Source organism: Phocoena sinus, chromosome 4, assembly GCF_008692025.1.
Source record: "Phocoena sinus isolate mPhoSin1 chromosome 4, mPhoSin1.pri, whole genome shotgun sequence".
NCBI classification, from domain to species: domain Eukaryota; kingdom Metazoa; phylum Chordata; class Mammalia; order Artiodactyla; family Phocoenidae; genus Phocoena; species Phocoena sinus.
Genome location: NC_045766.1, coordinates 22,806,579 through 22,823,830, shown reverse-complemented (window position 1 = coordinate 22,823,830; position 17,252 = coordinate 22,806,579). Strand labels below are relative to the sequence as shown.

The window sequence follows — 17,252 nt, the reverse complement described above, 5'->3', positions numbered from 1 at the left end:
CCAGCCAGTTCCTTGCCTGGGAGGTAGTCTTTTTATACAAATGCTAGTATGCTTCACGTACTTCTCTTTAACTTGCTTCCTTTCACTGAAAGGTTTACATTGGAGGTCATTCTTTATTAGTTCACAATGCGCTCCCTTATTTCTTGTTTTAGGCCATGATTTGTTTAACTAGTCTAATATTGGTAAACAGGGTTTGTCTTAACTTTTGCTATAAAAGTGACACCATAGTGAGTATCCTTTATATCTATGGTTTCACATGACCCTAGGAAAAAACCTCATGGGATATATACATGTATAATTTTCATAGATATGGTGAAGTTACGCTGCATAAAGATTGTACCTATTTATTCTACCACCAGCAAGTATGATAAAGTCTGTTTTCCCTCCTTTTTCTCAGTACAGTATACCAGTGTCAATATTTTTGATCTTGTGTATTACAGCTTTATTTTGTATTTCTCTTATGAGAGAGGTTGAATATATTTTATGTTTAAAAGCCATTTGTGTTTTCTGTTATGTATCTTTTGCCCATTTTTCTTTAGATCTATTTATGTTCTGTTTATTTATAGGAGCTTTCATAGGTTAGAAATTAACTCTTTTTTTGGAAGGTGAATTGCAAATACTACTTTCCAGTTTATTTTTCTTATGACTTGCATTGTGGTGTTTTCTTTAAATATAAAAAAATGTAGTCATATCAGTTTTCTTCCTTTGATGAATCCTGGGTTTGGGTTCATATTTTAGAAGAGGTTTCCACACAGATTAAAAAATCAAGCTCCCATGTTTTCTTCTAACACCTAAAAAATTGCATTGGATTTTTTGATCCGTCTGGAATTTGTTTCAAACAAGGTACAAATTATGGCTCCAATTAATTTTTTTATATAAATTTATTTTATTGTATTTATTTGTTTTGGGCTGCGTTGGATCTTTGTTGCTGTGTGGGGGGCTTTCTCTAGTTGCGGCGAGTGGGGGCTACTCTTCATTGAGCTGTGTGGGCTTCTCATTGCAGTGGCTTCTCTTGTTATGGAGCACAGGCTCTAGATGCGCGGACTTCAGTAGTTGCAGCACGTGGGCTCAGTAGTTGTGGCTCGCGGGCTCTAGAGCGCAGGCTCAATAGTTGTGGCGCACAGGCTTAGTTGCTCCACGGCATGTGCGATCTTCCCGGATCAGGGCTTGAACCCATGTCCCCTGCATTGGCAGGCGGATTCTTAACCACTGTGCCACCAGGGAAGCCCTCCAATTAATTTTTTTAAGATGATTACTCAATTGTCTTGTATCCTATTGCTATTTATTGAGTAATCTACCTAAACCATTTATACCTAACTAATATGAAGTGTCAACTTTGATATATACTAAATTTCTTTGTAGATTTAAATCTATTCTTGCACTTGTTTTTTGGGTCCATCCATCTATACGCTTTTGCATTTACAGTATATAACATTTTAACTGTTGTAACTTTATGACTGGTTTTAATAATTAGACGGGTCTAATCCTTACTCTGTATTTTCCAGAATTTGTGTGGCTGTTTTGCTTACTTTTCCGTGTAAAGTTTTTTGTTTTTGTTTTTGCTCATCCCCTACTTTATTGTCTATCCATTAAAGAAATTTTTTTTATTGTGGGTAAAATACACATAACATAAAATTTACCACTTTAAGCCTTTTTTAGTATGTAGCTCATCATATCTATAACTCTTCATCTTGTAAAACTGAAACTCTATACACATTAAACAGCAGTCCCCCATTTCCATCCCCTGTCCCCCAGCCCCTGGCAACCACCATTCGGTATACTTTCTGACTCTGTGATTTTGCCTCTACTCTGAGTACTTCATGTAAGTAGAATTACAGTATTTGTCTTTTTGTGACTGGCTTAGTTTGCTTAGCAGAATGTCCTCACGGTTCATTCATGTTGTAGCATGTGTCAGAATTCCCTTCCTTTTTAAGGCTGAATAATATCAGCCTGGGAGCAGATAAATTGAGAACCTAAACAAAATGGATGATTATCCAGGAAAATATAAACTACCAAAAACTACCTCCAGAAGAGGTAACAAGTCTAAGCTGTCAGGTTACCATAGGAAAAATAAAGTTGTCAAAGGGTTGCCCATCTAAAGAGCAACTGGGGCCGTACTCTTACAAATAAGTTCTATCAATAAGAAAACACTTTAAGTATTTATTAGTAATTATTATTAATTTTGACTACTAATGCCTTTTAAGCAAATGCTAAAATATGCTTTCAGAAGATTTGATAAGATTTAACATGCATTCATTATACAGTCTTGTTAAATTCTCATTATAAACATTTAATAAGAGAAAATGATTAATATTTAGTAAGATTATATTTTATGAAGAATGCATATGGAATCTTATCAGATGCCCTTTCAGCACCTATGGATATATTTTTCATTAAGTATCATTAAAGGAACAGTCTGATTAAAGAATAATAAGAAAGAATGTCTGTTATTACCACTCACCACTATTATTTAACATTGTACTGCAGAAATCAGCCAGTGCAATCAGAGAAAAGAATGATAGAAGTATATAAAGTGGCTGAAGAGGTAAAGTAATCATTGCTTACAGATGATCTGTTTACAGAGAAGCCCCAAGAGAATCAACTGGAAAGCTCTTTCAAACAAGTGATATGGCAGATTACAAAATTCATACTCAGAAATTCACAGCTTTCTTTCTTTCTTTCTTTTTTTTGCGGTACGCGGGCCTCTCACTGTTGTGGCCTCTCCCGTTGCGGAGCGCAGGCTCAGCGGCCATGGCTTACGGGCGCAGCCGCTCCGCGGCATGTGGGATCTTCCCGGACCGGGGCACGAACCCGTGTCCCCTGCATCGGCAGGCGGACTCTCAACCACTGCGCCACCAGGGAAGCCCCTCAGCTTTTTTAAAAATGGGAAAACGAGAGTGTTTTGTATTGCTTGTATGTGCTTAAAAGAAATCTGGGGCAGATACAGTAGAAACAAAGTACTTTGACTGTCCATGCAGGGGTATAAATGGGGCAGATGGGAAATAGGCAGATGGGCCAACAACATCAGGAGAATAACATTTCGCTGTACACCTTTTTGTACTTTCTGGCTATCTTCTTTTAAAAAATTAATTTATTTTTAAACCAGTGTTAAAGAAATCAAATTAAAAATATGTGATAGCTCTAAGTTGATAGAGGGCTCATATAAATAAGACAAATGTTCTTTTTCTAAAAAAATATATTTATTTATTTATTTGGCTGTGCTGGGTCTTAGTGGCGTCATGCGGGATCTTTGTTGTCGCATGCAGGCTCTTTAGTTGCGGGATGTAGGCTCTTAGTTGTGGTGTGCGAGATCTAGTTCCCTGACCAGGGGTTGAAGCTGGGCCCCCTGCATTGGGAGCGTGGAGTCTTAACCGCTGGACCTCCAGGGAAGTCCCAAGACAAATGTTCTTACCCTCTGCCATTTTTCTAGAAGTCTCTTTTAATTAATTAATTAATTAATTTTTTATTAATTTTTATTGGAGTAGAGTTGATTCACAATGTGTTAGTTTTTTTAATTAACTTTTATTGAAGTATACAGAAGTTGATTTTAGATCATTTTAAACTATATAATAGTTTATATTCTTCGCCATTTATATACAATACAAACTTTCTTAAGTGTTTTTAAAATCTTAAATTACTTTAAAATTAAAACTGCTTGGGGGCTTCCCTGGTGGCGCAGTGGTTGAGAGTCTGCCTGCCGATGCAGGGGATGTGGGTTCGAACCCCGGTCCGGGAAGACCCACATGGTGCGGAGCAGCTGGGCCCATGAGCCATGGCCACTGAGCCTGCGCGTCCGGAGCTATGCTCCGCAACGGGAGAGGCCACAACAGTGAGAGGCCCGCGTACTGCAAAAAAAAAAAAAAAAAAAACTGCTTGGAACTCATCTTTTTATGATATCATGGAACATGTATGTAGTAACTTTATTGCAAATTTTGGTTGTATATGACCTTGTGCAAGTTATTTAAGCTGACTCAGTTTTCCCTCCTGTAAAATGGAGGTAATAGCTATTCTGTAGGTTATTTGGGGTAATTATATAGTAAGTAGCTCTTGTGATGATGCTGGATATAAAATTGTTTCATTTCCATTTGGATATAGATGAAGTATTTATATAAGAACAGTGCTGTTTTAAGTGAGGATTAGAAACTGTACTGTTTTCTTCACTGATTGCTTCCTTTTTCTTTTAGCTTTTTTAAAAATTAATTTTATTGGAGTATAGTTACTTTACAATGTTGTGTTAGTTTTTACTGTACAGCAAAGTGAATCAGTTATACATATACATATGCCCAATCTTTTAGATTTCCTTCCCATTTAGGTCACTACAGAGCATTGAGTAGAGTTCCCTGTGCTGTACAGTAGGTTCTCATTACTTACCTATTTTATATAATCAGTTGCTTCCTTTTGATTGCCTCCATTTTTCTTTTCTTCTTGGACCCTTAGGTGAATTGAACATTTTACACTTGCATCATTTTTTGTACAATACTTTGTCTGTAAATTATATTAATACCCAAATGATGTTTTAAAAACTCATCTAGTCTGTTGTGATGTATCAAGTAGGGATAGATCTTAACATTTGTATTACTTATCTAGAGCTACATTTATCTGGAAACAAGACTTTGCTAAAGAGCATATGGACAACAGGTGATCTAATCCATGCATTGTGCATAAACTGATTAATGGTTTAAATTTTGGCTTGTACCACTTGATAAAAGAAGCTTTCTATTAGGTTCTTGGCAGGATCTTGAAATGTGATTTTTTTCCAAATTTGGGTAATTACTTCTGATGTTGCTTGTTTGGTCAGGGCAGAAATAAGTTTTCTCTCTTAACTTTTGTTTTCTGTAATTAAGAACAAATAATAAATGTTATGATCTATGAAAATGTTTTAAACAATAATATTCATTAGGTTTTATTGTGAAAGCTCGTATAAGACCATGTCATTAATGTGGTTTTGCCAGGGAATGAGGGAGGATTTTTTTTGTTTTTTTTTTCCTGCGGTGCCACATGGTTTGCGGGGTCTTAGTTCCCCAGCCAGGGATTGAACCCGGGCCACGGCAGTGAAAGTGCAGAGTCCTAACCACTGGACCACCAGGGAACTCCCGGGGGAAATTCTGTTTCAGTGAATTTACTTGGTAAAATATAATATGTCTAGTTTTCCTTAGTATTAAGCTGCCAGTTGTCAATTACTTTGTCAATGTACTCACCTATAGCAGTGCCTCCTAACCCATTTGCTCCCTGAAAATCAAGATAAGCAAATTTACCAAGAATTTTATGTTAAATAAAATCAAGTGAACAAAGGCCTGTGTACTTGAGTTACTGACAAGTGCATAGGTTTTATGGAAGCTAATTTGAGAGCTGGGGACTTTTTTTTTTTTTTTTTTTTTTGGCTTATTTCTGAGCTTTGAGTTTTGTTCTAATAGGATAAGGTGTTTGTTAGATAAATGAATTGTAGATGATGAATATACACTTACCTGGTATAGTCAGGAAGTGAGTGAATATTTCAGTTACCAAAGAATTACAGAATATTATAGGTGATATTACCAGTTTTTAAAGAATTAGAATGCATGTAATTTGTACTTAATCTTTGGTGAATGTAATTTAGTATCTCTGGTTCAGATGTTCGGCTCTTAAAAATCTTTCCAAGGCTTCCCCCTAATTTAATTAAAAAGAAAAGAAAAAAGTAATGTCCTGCATGATTGGGCCTCCAACCTTATCTCTCAGTCTTTCCTCGTCTTGCCCTTTGTTTTCAGGTACATAGATCTTCCTTTAGCTACTGGAACTTGCTATATGTTTTTCTTCCTCTGAGCATTCCCCTGTCATGTTTGCACCCTCTGGCTGTGAGGTCCCCCTCTCTCTTTGCCAGTGGTTTACTCTGTTTGTCTGTTGAGCTCGGCTCAAACTTCACTTCCTCAGAGGAATCTTCTTTAAAACCACCAGAGTTCCAGACCCTTGTTGTACGTGCTCCCTTTGCATCTTTTTTTTTGCCTCTATAGTAGCACTTATAGTAATTGTAATTACATAGTTAATTGGGAAACATTGTTGAATGCCTACCTTTAGAGTTAAAATGTAGGCTCCATGAAAGCAGGGACCGTCTCGTTGTTTCTCGAAGTATCTTTAATGCTCAGCCTACTGTTTGACAAGCAGCAGGCAGTCAATCAGTATTTACTGAATAAGTGAACCAATAAGTAGTGCTCAGACAACATTATTCGTAATTTCCCTGCACATATGTGGAAGACTCTGTTAAAAGTTGTTACTGATTGCTTGTAGTATTAACCAGTTTTTATCATTGTGTAGCGTCCTGGGTGAAAGCTTATGTAAACCTGGACACATTTTTTTTCAATTTAAAAAAGGTGAGCAATGAACATAAAAGCAATTATCTTTTTCTTTTTAAGTGTAAGATGTTGATGGTTTCTTAGAAGGGCAGCTTGTAAATTTTAACTCTTGGGACTTCCCTGGTAGTCCAGTGGGTAAGACTCTGCGCTCCCAATGCAGGGGGCCCGGCTTCAGTCCCTGGTAAGGAAATTAGATCCTGCATGCATGCCACAATAAAGATTTCTCATGTTGCAACTAAGAAGTCCGCGTGCCTCAACTAAGAGTGCGTGCCACAACTAAGAAGTCTGCATGGCGCAACTAAGAAGTCCGCATGCTGCAATTAAAGACCCAGGTGCCACAACGAAGATCCCGTGTGCTGCAACTAAGACCTGGGGCAGCCAAAAAAAAAAGAAGATTAACTTTTGCCTACTGTTCTTTTCACCTTAAACATCAGTGAAATTAAATATACCCTATTATAAAATTTTTCCCATTTTTTGAAATTAATGAACACAGATATAATGCTGGCTCCAAAACACTTTTTGTTCATGACAGGAAAGTGACACACACATTCTGCTATGTAGCTTAGTGGCATTTCGGATGTGTGAATGTGTTCAATGTTTATATGTTTTCTTATTTTCTGCTACCACGTCATATTAAATGAGATCATCATATATTATTAAAGCATGAAAATAAATAAAATATTGAGTACATAATTAATTTAATGAATATTTCTTAAAAAGCAAACAAAAAACAAATATTTCTTGAGTTCCAACCATGTGCCAGACACTGGGTATATAATAAGTGAACAAAATGGATAGGGTTGGGAATTTCTTGGAGGTCCAGTGGTTAGGACCTCCAGGGAATTAGGAGTGCTTTCACTCCGAGGACCTGGGTTCTATCCCAGGTCAGGGAGCTAAGATCCTGCAAGGCGTGCAGTGCGGCCAAAAAACAAACAAACAAAATAGATAGGGTCCCTGCCCTCATGGCATTTACTCTTCAGTTGTAGAGATGGGCCACAATCTGATAACCACACAAATAAATAATGACAACCAGATGTGTGCTATGAAAGGAGAAGGTAGGAGAGCATTAACTGGAGACTCCTGACCTAGTCTGGGTAGTGGGAGAAGGACAGTTTTCCCTGAGAAAGTGACATTTGAGAAAAGATCTGAAGGAAGGAGTGTTAACTGCTGGGGAAAGTTCCAGGCAGAGAGAACAGAATGTGCAGAGGCCCTGAGGCAGGAGAGCCTGTCTTTGAAGAACGGATGGGAGGGCCAGTGGACCTAGATGAGAGAAGGATATGGGAAAGTGTTTCAACACAGAGCTGGCAAGGTGGTCAGAGAGCAGATCAAACACTGAGGATTGAGTCACTAAAATGTGATTACTGTCACCAGTGTAGAAATGTAGGAAATCTAAATGTCCATCAGTAGGTGACTAGTGACATAAGTTATGGTGTAACAATGTAAAGGAATACTATATAGTTATAAAAAAATGAGGACGTTTACTACCTACCCAGAAAAATAAATGTAAATTTAATACTGAAATTTAAATAAAGAAAGAACCTTTAAAAAGGGGAAAAACCTGACCCAACGATATATAATTTGTACTATATGAAAGTAATTCTTTTGGTATAATGTTATCCTTTTATATATGGATTTATTGTAATAGTAATTAGGTATTTTGTTTTATTTTGAGGATATATTTATTGTATTTCAAGGCAAATACATTTTACAAATTAGCATAGTAGTTAAGAACATGTCTGCTGGTCTAAGATCCTGACTTCATATTCTGGCATTGCCATTTACACAGTTGATTAACTGGGCAAATTACTTCAGCTCTCTAAAGCTTGGTTTTGCCATGTGTAAGATGCGAACAGTAATAACATTTACCTGATAGAGTTGTGATATGAATTGAATGAGATTATATAGGTGAAGCACTTAGATGTGCTCATCACCTAAGAAAAAGTTATATACTGTCACTTTTTATGAAAATATCTTCTAATTAATACCATTTATCAAAAGTTAGAGTGCAGAAGGAGAATACTGAAGAAAGTTATATCAAAAATTTATGGTAGGGCTTCCCTGATGGCGCCGTGGTTGGGAGTCCGCCTGCCGATGCAGGGGATGCGGGTTCGTGCCCCAGTCCGGGAGGATCCCGCATGCTGCAGAGCGGCTGGGCCTGTGAGCCATGGCCGCTGGGCCTGCGTGTCCGGAGCCTGTGCTCTGCAACGGGAGAGGCCACAGCAGTGAGAGGCCCGCGTACCGCAAGAAAAAAAAAAAATTTATGGTAGTTGCCTTTCAGAGGTGGGATTATGGCTGCTATTTGTTATCTGTTTTATTGTTGTGTATATTTTCCAAACTTTGAAACGTGAGCATGTATTTAAAATTACTATTGCCTTCCATTGAAATACGCTGGCTTTGCTGAAATTTAATTTTTAGTAACATCTTTTTCAGCAGTGTGAGAAAGTCTGCAAACCCCGATTCAAGTGATGTTAGTTCTGTAAATGTATTCATAATTATTTTTGCTTTCTTCCTTATATGTTGATTAATGTTGTACCAATTTAAAAGGCTTTGTGCCCACAGCTGCTAAGTTGTGATTGGAAAGGAAAGGGGCTTGCATTTTGAGACCATCTGTGGGAGTTGAATTGTCTGAGTCTGACAAGAGATCATGGCAGATGGTGAGGTCACTAAGATTGACTTTTTGAGCTTGACATAATGTGTTCATGAAGCTGGAAGAAGAAATCTGACTTAATTTTTTACCCAACAGCAGAGCATGGTGACAGGAAGAAGAGTACAATTGTTGAGTCTGGATGAAACATAAGGCATCAGTGCACATGACTGGTTTATCTTTGAGAATCACCAATACTGCCAAAGATGGCAGTTTCTTGAAACATTCAGTGCTGCATTTATTTACTTTCTAGGCCCTTGATTTAAGTCATATACTGCAAATGAAGACAGTGTAAAAGAAAGATAAAAGCTTTAAAAATACTTAGAAATGTATATTTTTAATTAAAAAGTTATAGGCTATCACTCAAAGCCAGTACAGCATACTTCTTCATTTTTAATTGAATGAAGATGTCTGTTGCAATCCCATTTCTTTTTATAACATTTATCTTAATGTAATTTTGTATCATTTAAATTACACTTGAAGGTTTATGCTTCCTGTTTCTGTCATCTACTAGGACGTCTCCAGTACCTGGATTCGTGTTTTGCCCATAGTGGGTATTCAGTAAATGCTGGATAGACAGATAAATTAATGAATGAAGTTATTGCCGACTCTTGTTAATTTTAGATGAGTTTTTCTTAACCACAGTTAAACACTTGTTTTTTCTCCTTTAAACTTGGATTTAAATGTAATAGCATTTTAAACTTGGATTTAAATGTAATAGCATTTTACCACATTTAAATGTATTTATCACTTCAACTACATGTGAATTAAGTATTATTTATTTTGGAGGAAGAAACCTTAATTTGTCGTGAGTCAGTGAACCACTTTTTTCTTTAACATTGATTACCTTTTGCTAGGCAGTGTCCTAATTATTTTCCAAGTCTTGACTCATTTAATTAAGTAGGTGTACTAACACTATTTTGTAGATGAAGAGATTGAGGCACAGAGATATTAATGTAAATGTGCTCAAAATATTCACGTACTTTGGCTCTATTTCAAACTTTTATCATTTAGGTAACAGAGGTTGCAGTTTATGCTTATCTTTGGTGAGAAGATGCAAAGGGAATACTAAACAAAATTATGTTTTGTCTTATTAAGCTCAGTTAATGTGGCTACAAAGCATTTTTATTGGTTGCCTCCTGTTACAGTGTGTTGAAATAGTAACACCCTGTTAATTTCTTCTTGTTTGCATGAGTAACGGTGTCACTCAACAACCTGGCCCTTAGGAAATATAATCCCATACTGAACACCGAGTATAATAAGGAAGCAGATGCATGGAAACAAGGAGCACTAGCCATTACAGGCATACTCTGGAAACGAAGAATTGGGGAGGGGGGAAAACGGCATTTACTAGCTGAACCTAGTAGCCCAGCCCAGTGATGGTCTGCTTATATTTCATTGGCTAGAATTATGTCATGGTCAACCCATCTGAGGGGGAGACAGAATGTAGTAGTTTCAGTTGGGCATATTACTACCTTCAACTATTCCTAAGGAAGAGGAGGAAAATGATATTGGGTAGGCAACAGGATCTGCCTTAGGTAGATACAGCAGGTTTCTAAAATTTAGCAAGTACTTTGGGTAGAAAAGAGTCTATTTTGTTGTTGTTGTTATAACTATATTTCAGTAGGTCATAAGACCATCTAAAAATATTTAAAACTGATTTTTTTTGGCTGTTTGGAGTGTTTATGTATTTATAAATTGGAGGACATTTGTTACATTGTCTTGGGTGATACAGTTGCTTTTCACTTTGACACAATGTATCTAACTTACTCCTAATGAAACAGCACAACTCAGATGGGACTTGAGTCCCAGATTGGGACTTGAACCCACAAGTTGAGACTCAAACCCAGCCAAAACCCAGACTGGGACTCTAACCCACGGGCTGGGACTCAGACCCAGCCAAAACCCAGACTGGGACTTGAACCCACTGTCTTTTAATTGAGATCACACATCTTGTCTCAGGATGTAATGAAGCTCAGGTTCTTTATGTCTCATCACAGAAAGAATTTAGTGAGAGGCAAAGTGATATAAGAAGTGGATTTATTTAGAGAGATACACATTCCGTAAACAGAATGTGGTCCGTCTGAAAAAGTGAGAATGGCCCTGGGGGAAACACACTCCACAGACAGAGTGTGGGCCATCTCAGAAGGCAAGAGGCCCCAGAATGGAGTGGTTAGTTTTTATGGGCTGAGTAATTTCATAGCCTAACGAGTGGGAGGATTATTCCACCTCTCTTGGAGAAGGGATGGAGATTTCCAGGAATTGGGCCACCACTGTCCACTTCTTGGCCTTTTATGGTTGGCCTTGGAACTGTCATGGTGCCTGTGGGTGTGTCACTTAGCATATGCTAATGTATTACAGTGGGCATGTAATGAGGCTCAAGGTCTCCTGGAAGTCGATCTTCTGCCCTCTTGGACCTAATTGGTTCTAACCTGTTTTATGTCGTAACCTCAAGGGCTATGTCATTCTTTCAAAGGTTGTGCCCTGCCCCCTTCCCTCCTGTTTCACTAATATAACCCTGAAAAACTCTGTATACCTATTTTTCAAATGAGGACGCTGAAGCTCAAAGAGGTTAAATCACTTGTTCAAGGTCACACAGCTAATAAGTGTCAGAGCTCAGACTGAGCCTAAGTTAAAAAAAGAAAAATCATGCTCTTTTCACTCTGCTACACTGCTGCTTATTATATGTCTACTTCAAGCAGGACACTTAGAACCAGTTGTTATTTTGATTTTTTTTCCTATTTCATTAATTCTTCTTTTTAAAATTAATTTATTTATGGCTGTGTTAGGTCTTCATTGCTGTGCACAGGCTTTCTCTAGTTGCGGTGAGCGGGGGCTACTCTTCTTTGCGGTGCGCGGGCTTCTAATTGCGGTGGCTTCTCTTGTTGCGGAGCAAGGCTCTAGGCACGTGGGCTTCAGTAGTTGTGGCATGTGGGCTCAGTAGTTGTGGCTCGCGGGCTCTGGAGCGCAGGCTCAGTAGTTGTGGTGCACAGGCTTAGTTGCTCCTTGGCATGTGGGATCTTCCCGGACCAGGAATTGAACCCGTGTCCCCTGCATTGGCAGGCAGATTCTTAACCACTGCATCATCAGGGAAGCCCCCTATTTCATTAATTCTTACCCTTCTGTTTCTTTTCTTCTTTCTTTGAGCTCCCACTGATCTTTTAAAAAGCTTTTAAGTTGGGGCTTCCCTGGTGGTGCAGTGGTTAGGAGTCCGCCTGCCAATGCAGGGGACACAGGTTCATGCCCCGGTCTGGGAGGATCCCACATGCCGCAGAGCGGCTGGGCCCGTGAGCCATGGCTGCTGAGCCTGCGTGTCCGGAGCCTGTGCTCCGCAACAGGAGAGGCCACAACAGTGAGAGGCCCGTGTACCGCAAAAAAAAAAAAAAAGCTTTTAAGTTGATTACTTAATGAATGAAGAGAAATGTAAATTTACTTCTAAGTACTATTTCAGCTGCACTTTACTGTTTTTTTATTATTGTTTTCATTGTCATTCAGTTCTAAACATTTTAAATTTCCTTCTCTAATTCATGGATTGTTTGAGCCATGCTATAGTTTTATTTTCTAAATATACAACTTTAGAAAAAAATGACTTCTAATTTAATTTCATTGTGGTCAGAGACCATAATCTGTATAATATTGTCTCTGAAGTTTGTTGCTACTACGTTGGTGATTTTGTATGTGGACAAATTTTGTAAGTCTGTGCTTAAAGAGATGTTTCATATCTGTTAGCTACAGAGTTTTATGTAGATATATTAACCTTGCTTAAAATATTAATCTTCAAAATGCAATACTTACATTTTAGCCTTAAATTCCTTAGTGTGAATATGTCAGGTAGTTTGGTGAATGGGACGTCATGAACTTGTGCTTTATTATTTACATCATGTTTGTAACACTGAAGAGGACATAACAAATAACTGATAAATGTGAAGCAGTTCCAATGTAGGAACTTGATTTTCATATGACTTTAGTCTTTTAAAATCTGGACTGTTTCTTTAAGCCTCCTTTGTCTTTCATGATTCTAATATTTTTTTAAGAGCTCAGGCCATTACTTTATAGAATGTTTCTCAATTTGAATTTCTCAGTTGCTGCCTCATGATTAGATTTAGAGTATACATTTTGGGAAATACCTCAGAAGTGATACTGTATCCATTGCAGTGCACTTGAGGAGATGTATGATGTTGGTTTGTCTCATTGTTGGTTGTCATTTGGTAGCTTTGATCACCTTGGATGAAGTGGTATGTGCCAGGTTTCTGCACTGTAAAATTGGAATTAAGAGGTATTTTGTAGGGAAATATTTCAAGACTATGTAAATATCCTTTTGCTCACCAACTTTCATCTACTAGTTTTAGCATCTTTTGGTGATTCTTGCCCAATCCATTAATATCACAGTGTTTACAAATTGGTAGTTTTCTAACTGCTTCATTTCTTTATACATATTAGTTGGCATTGTATTGCAGAGAAGAGCTTTCCCTTCCTCCTCGTTATCTGTTTCTATCAGTATGGACTCCTGGATTATTATTTAATGGGTTTAGAATCTGTTCTAGTCTGTTGCTATCAGTATATACTTAGGTGCTTAATTGCCCCTTTAAACTGGCTTAAGTTGTCCCTTTAAGTTGTAGACCCTTTAAGCTGGCTCCTGTATACTTTTCATATGTCTCCGTCGTTTTTCGAGCCCATACTTACTTTAGGTACAATACAATGTTCTAGGTTTATCTTATACATTACCTGCCCAGTGCTGGAAGTGGCTCTTTCTCCAAGAAGCCCTGGTGTTGCTCTCAGTGGATTATCTAAAACAGCATGGTATAATATTTCAAAGCCCAGTCTTTGTCACTTCTTAGCTGAGTTGATTTGGTCAAATTATTTAACATCTCTAAATCCCAATTTTTATCTGGAAAATGACAGTTAGAATGGTACCTATCTCACAGTGTTGTTTTGAGGGTTAATTTAGATAATTTAAAGAACAATGCATGCCACATAGTAAATATGACATAAATGTTGCTTATTATTATTATTACATTATTATTCCCTTTTTTCCCTTTAACAGGATGTTCTTTTAAAGAATATTGAAGACGAAGTTTTTTGTTTTGTTTTGGTTTTTTGTTTGTTTTTTAATGGCTTTACAGAATTTTAAATTGAATACAATTTGACATGACGGCAAAAAATGTAAGTATCTGTAAATTTTTAAATGTAAGTATTTAAAAAATGAGTTGTACTTTTTCGTATGCATGTTTGCTTTGTCATTCTGATTAATGAAATTCAGTGTACCGGCATTAGCTGATCACTGTTTTTGTTCCTGCAAAGAACGAGATAGTAAACTTTAACACTGTTGAATATTGTGCCAGGTTGCTCCATCTCAACAGCTGCAAAATTGCTATCTCCAGGTTTCCCACTCCCCCACCCCTCCTGTTTTGTGTGCTGTGATAAATTTGTTTTGGTGCTTGCTGGAGACTTACTTGGCATTATTGAGAAAAATCACTGTTTTCGTTGGCTCACATTTTTTCTTTTGGATTTACTCTTGGAAGTGTGTACAGATGTTATTCAGAAGAAGCTTGTTGTCCTCCATGAGATGATTTCTGAGGGAACATGAGACTTAGTTTTTTTGGAGAAGTTATTTCTGTTTTTCTTTTGCTTAAGGCTCTCACTTCTGAATCTACTTCCGTACAAGTTACATTCTTATTATCACCCTGTATCAATGGATTTATTTCCAGTCATGGTGAAGGATTATGCCAGAAAAGAAATACTACAACATATAGGGAAATAATTTATTATAATTACTGTTCCCAGATTATGCTGGAATATTTGATTACAGGTAACAGAAACCAGCTTGGGCTACCTTAAACAAAAAGGGAATTTATTATAAAGATACCGGATGTCTCAGGGAATTCAAGAGGAGGAATTTAGTGGGTCCTCAGAAAGATCTGGGTCCAGAAACTTGAAATCTACCAGGAATCGAAGCAGTATTTGGTTTCCATTTGTCATCTCTATTTGTTTCTGTGCATTGTCTTCATTACTCTCTGTCTCTCTGCAAAGCATCTTCCTCAGTTCTCAGTCAGCATCTTGATCTACTTGTTACAGTACCAGCCTATTCAGAGAGAGAAAGAGAGAGAGAGAGAGAGAGATGAAGGAAATGGGGGCAGGCAGCCTGACAAATCCTGTCTGCCTATGTCAGCTCTAATTTCAGACTCCTTGGGAAGGACCTCTGGCACTACTCCAGCCTGATATCTGCTAGTAGTTTGGCTAGTTGTGACCAGAGGCAAGTGTTATATTGTATAAAAAGATCTTGTGAGCCAGACAGATAGTTCCAGATACTACCCATTATACATTTAAAGAAGAGCATCGAAAACAAACAAACAAAAAACAGCCAAAAACCAAAAAAACACCCTGATTACTTATCTCTATTTTCCCATTATTGACCTTGCTTTTAACACACATGAGTAGCTGTAAGCAGATATAGACTTTGGTTCATTATCATCTAATTAATTATTTTAGCATAAATTATCAGGAGTAGTCTGCTTTTTAAAAATTTTTTTCATTGGGGTACATTTGTTTTACAGTGTTGTGTTAGTTTCTACTGTACAGTGAAGTGGTGTTGAGTTCCCTGTGCTATACAGCGGGTTCTCATTATTTATCTGTTTTATACATATTAGTGTATATATGTCAATCCCAATCTCCCAGTTCCAGCTTTCCCCCCTTGGTGTCCATACGTTTGTTCTCTACATCTGTGTCTCTATTTCTGCCTTGCAAACCGGTTCGTCTGTACCATTTTTCTAGATTCCACACATATGGGTTAATATATGATTTGTTTTTCGCTTTCTGACTTACTCTGTAAGACAGTCTCTAGGTCCATCCACGTCTCTACAAATGACCCAATTTCATTTCATTCGTGTGGTATATGTACCACATCTTCTTTATCCATTAAGAGTAGTCTGTTTTAATCTATGGCTCTTGTATATATTCGTTTAAGTGCTGTCTGGGGAAAAGAAGAAGCAAATTTTTAGTCTGTGTATTGGGAATTTTCTTCCAGGATATTTCCTTGATTTTCCCTCCTCTAGAAAAAAGAGAATATAAAAGTTATCCTGAGCAACAAGATGGTTAACATTCAAGCAGCAAGTATATTTTGGCTTAAAAATGTACCTTAAATCTTCCTAGCCATATGTACAGTTTGCTATATTAAAAGTTGTTTCCCTAAAGTAAGAAAGCATTTGAACCAGTGGTAACTATTCTCCCATTATTTCATTTGTATATTTGGAAGTAATCAAAGAGTATGCAAACAGTTTCTCTTTGCGCTACAGCAACCTAGGGGGAAAGGGCTACGTCATGAGCTGACCCTCTTCTGATTCCTTGGAGTTGGGGACATGGAGAGGTCAGGCCTCAGACTGGGCTGAAGCATGTGGGAAAGAATTGAAATAGGCTAAACATCTAATCAAGTTCACTAGCCATTCTGCAGTAGATAAGAACATTTTTGTGACTTTTAATATATTTTGTCGAGGTACTTACGGGAAGGCTCATACCAGTTTACAATGCCATGAACAACTCATTCTCATCTCCCCCCTCCCCATCTCTCTCCAACAAATAGATTGTGTCTGACGCTGTTCCGGGCTCCTACCTTCTTGGGGTTTATAGTGTAGTGAGAGAAGATGGTAAATATATAATGTCAGGTAACGATAACAGTTATGAAGAAAAATAAAACAGGGTAAGAGGAGAGAAAGTGACAGCGATGAGGGAGATCTCTTTCAAGGAGGTGTTCAGAAGAGTCCTCTTTAAGGAAATGATGTTTAGACAGAAGAATGCTCTTCAGTCTCAGTGCAAGAAGAAGGAGCCAGCCATGTGAATATCTGGGGAAAGAACATTCCAGGTAGAGGCGGGAGAAGGTGAGGTTGTTCAAAGAGCAGCAAAGGACCAGTTGATAAGACGGAACAGAGTAATTAAGCCGGGGAGAGTGCGAGGCTCCAGGTCGTGGGGAGCCTCAAACACTGGGGTGAGCAGCGTGTGTTTTAAATGTCAGTGGGGAGCTGTTGGAGGTTTTGAGGATGGTTTCATGTCCTGACTTAGCATTTTCAAAAGCTTGTCTGGCTGCTGAGTGAATAGACTGCAGAGGGGCATAGTAGAAGTGGGGAACTCATTTGGTACTTGTCCCAGTAGTTAGACATCAGAGTATGGTGACTTGAGCTGGGGTAATGATATTAGAGATGGGGAAAAGTAGTTGAATCTAAGATGTATTTGAAGGGACAGCCACCAGGACTTATTGAGTAATTAGGATATGGGGACAGGGAAGAAGTTAA

At 37.9% G+C, this 17,252-nt stretch overlaps 1 protein-coding gene and 1 non-coding gene across 6 annotated transcripts in view; one reads left to right on the top strand and one right to left on the bottom strand.

The window, feature by feature from the left end:
* TFDP2 (transcription factor Dp-2) overlaps positions 1–17,252 on the top strand; it is a 167,411-nt gene that overhangs the window by 21,635 nt on the left and 128,524 nt on the right. For all 5 annotated transcript variants that reach the window (XM_032629719.1, XM_032629718.1, XM_032629717.1 and 2 more), the window contains exon 2: positions 14,015–14,133. In XM_032629719.1, coding sequence (XP_032485610.1) covers positions 14,119–14,133 — 15 coding nt within the window. In that variant the 5' untranslated portion in view covers positions 14,015–14,118. The remainder of the gene's footprint in view (positions 1–14,014; positions 14,134–17,252) is intronic.
* TRNAE-UUC lies at positions 5,018–5,089 on the bottom strand. The gene has a single exon. It is a non-coding gene; the product is annotated as a tRNA-Glu (tRNA).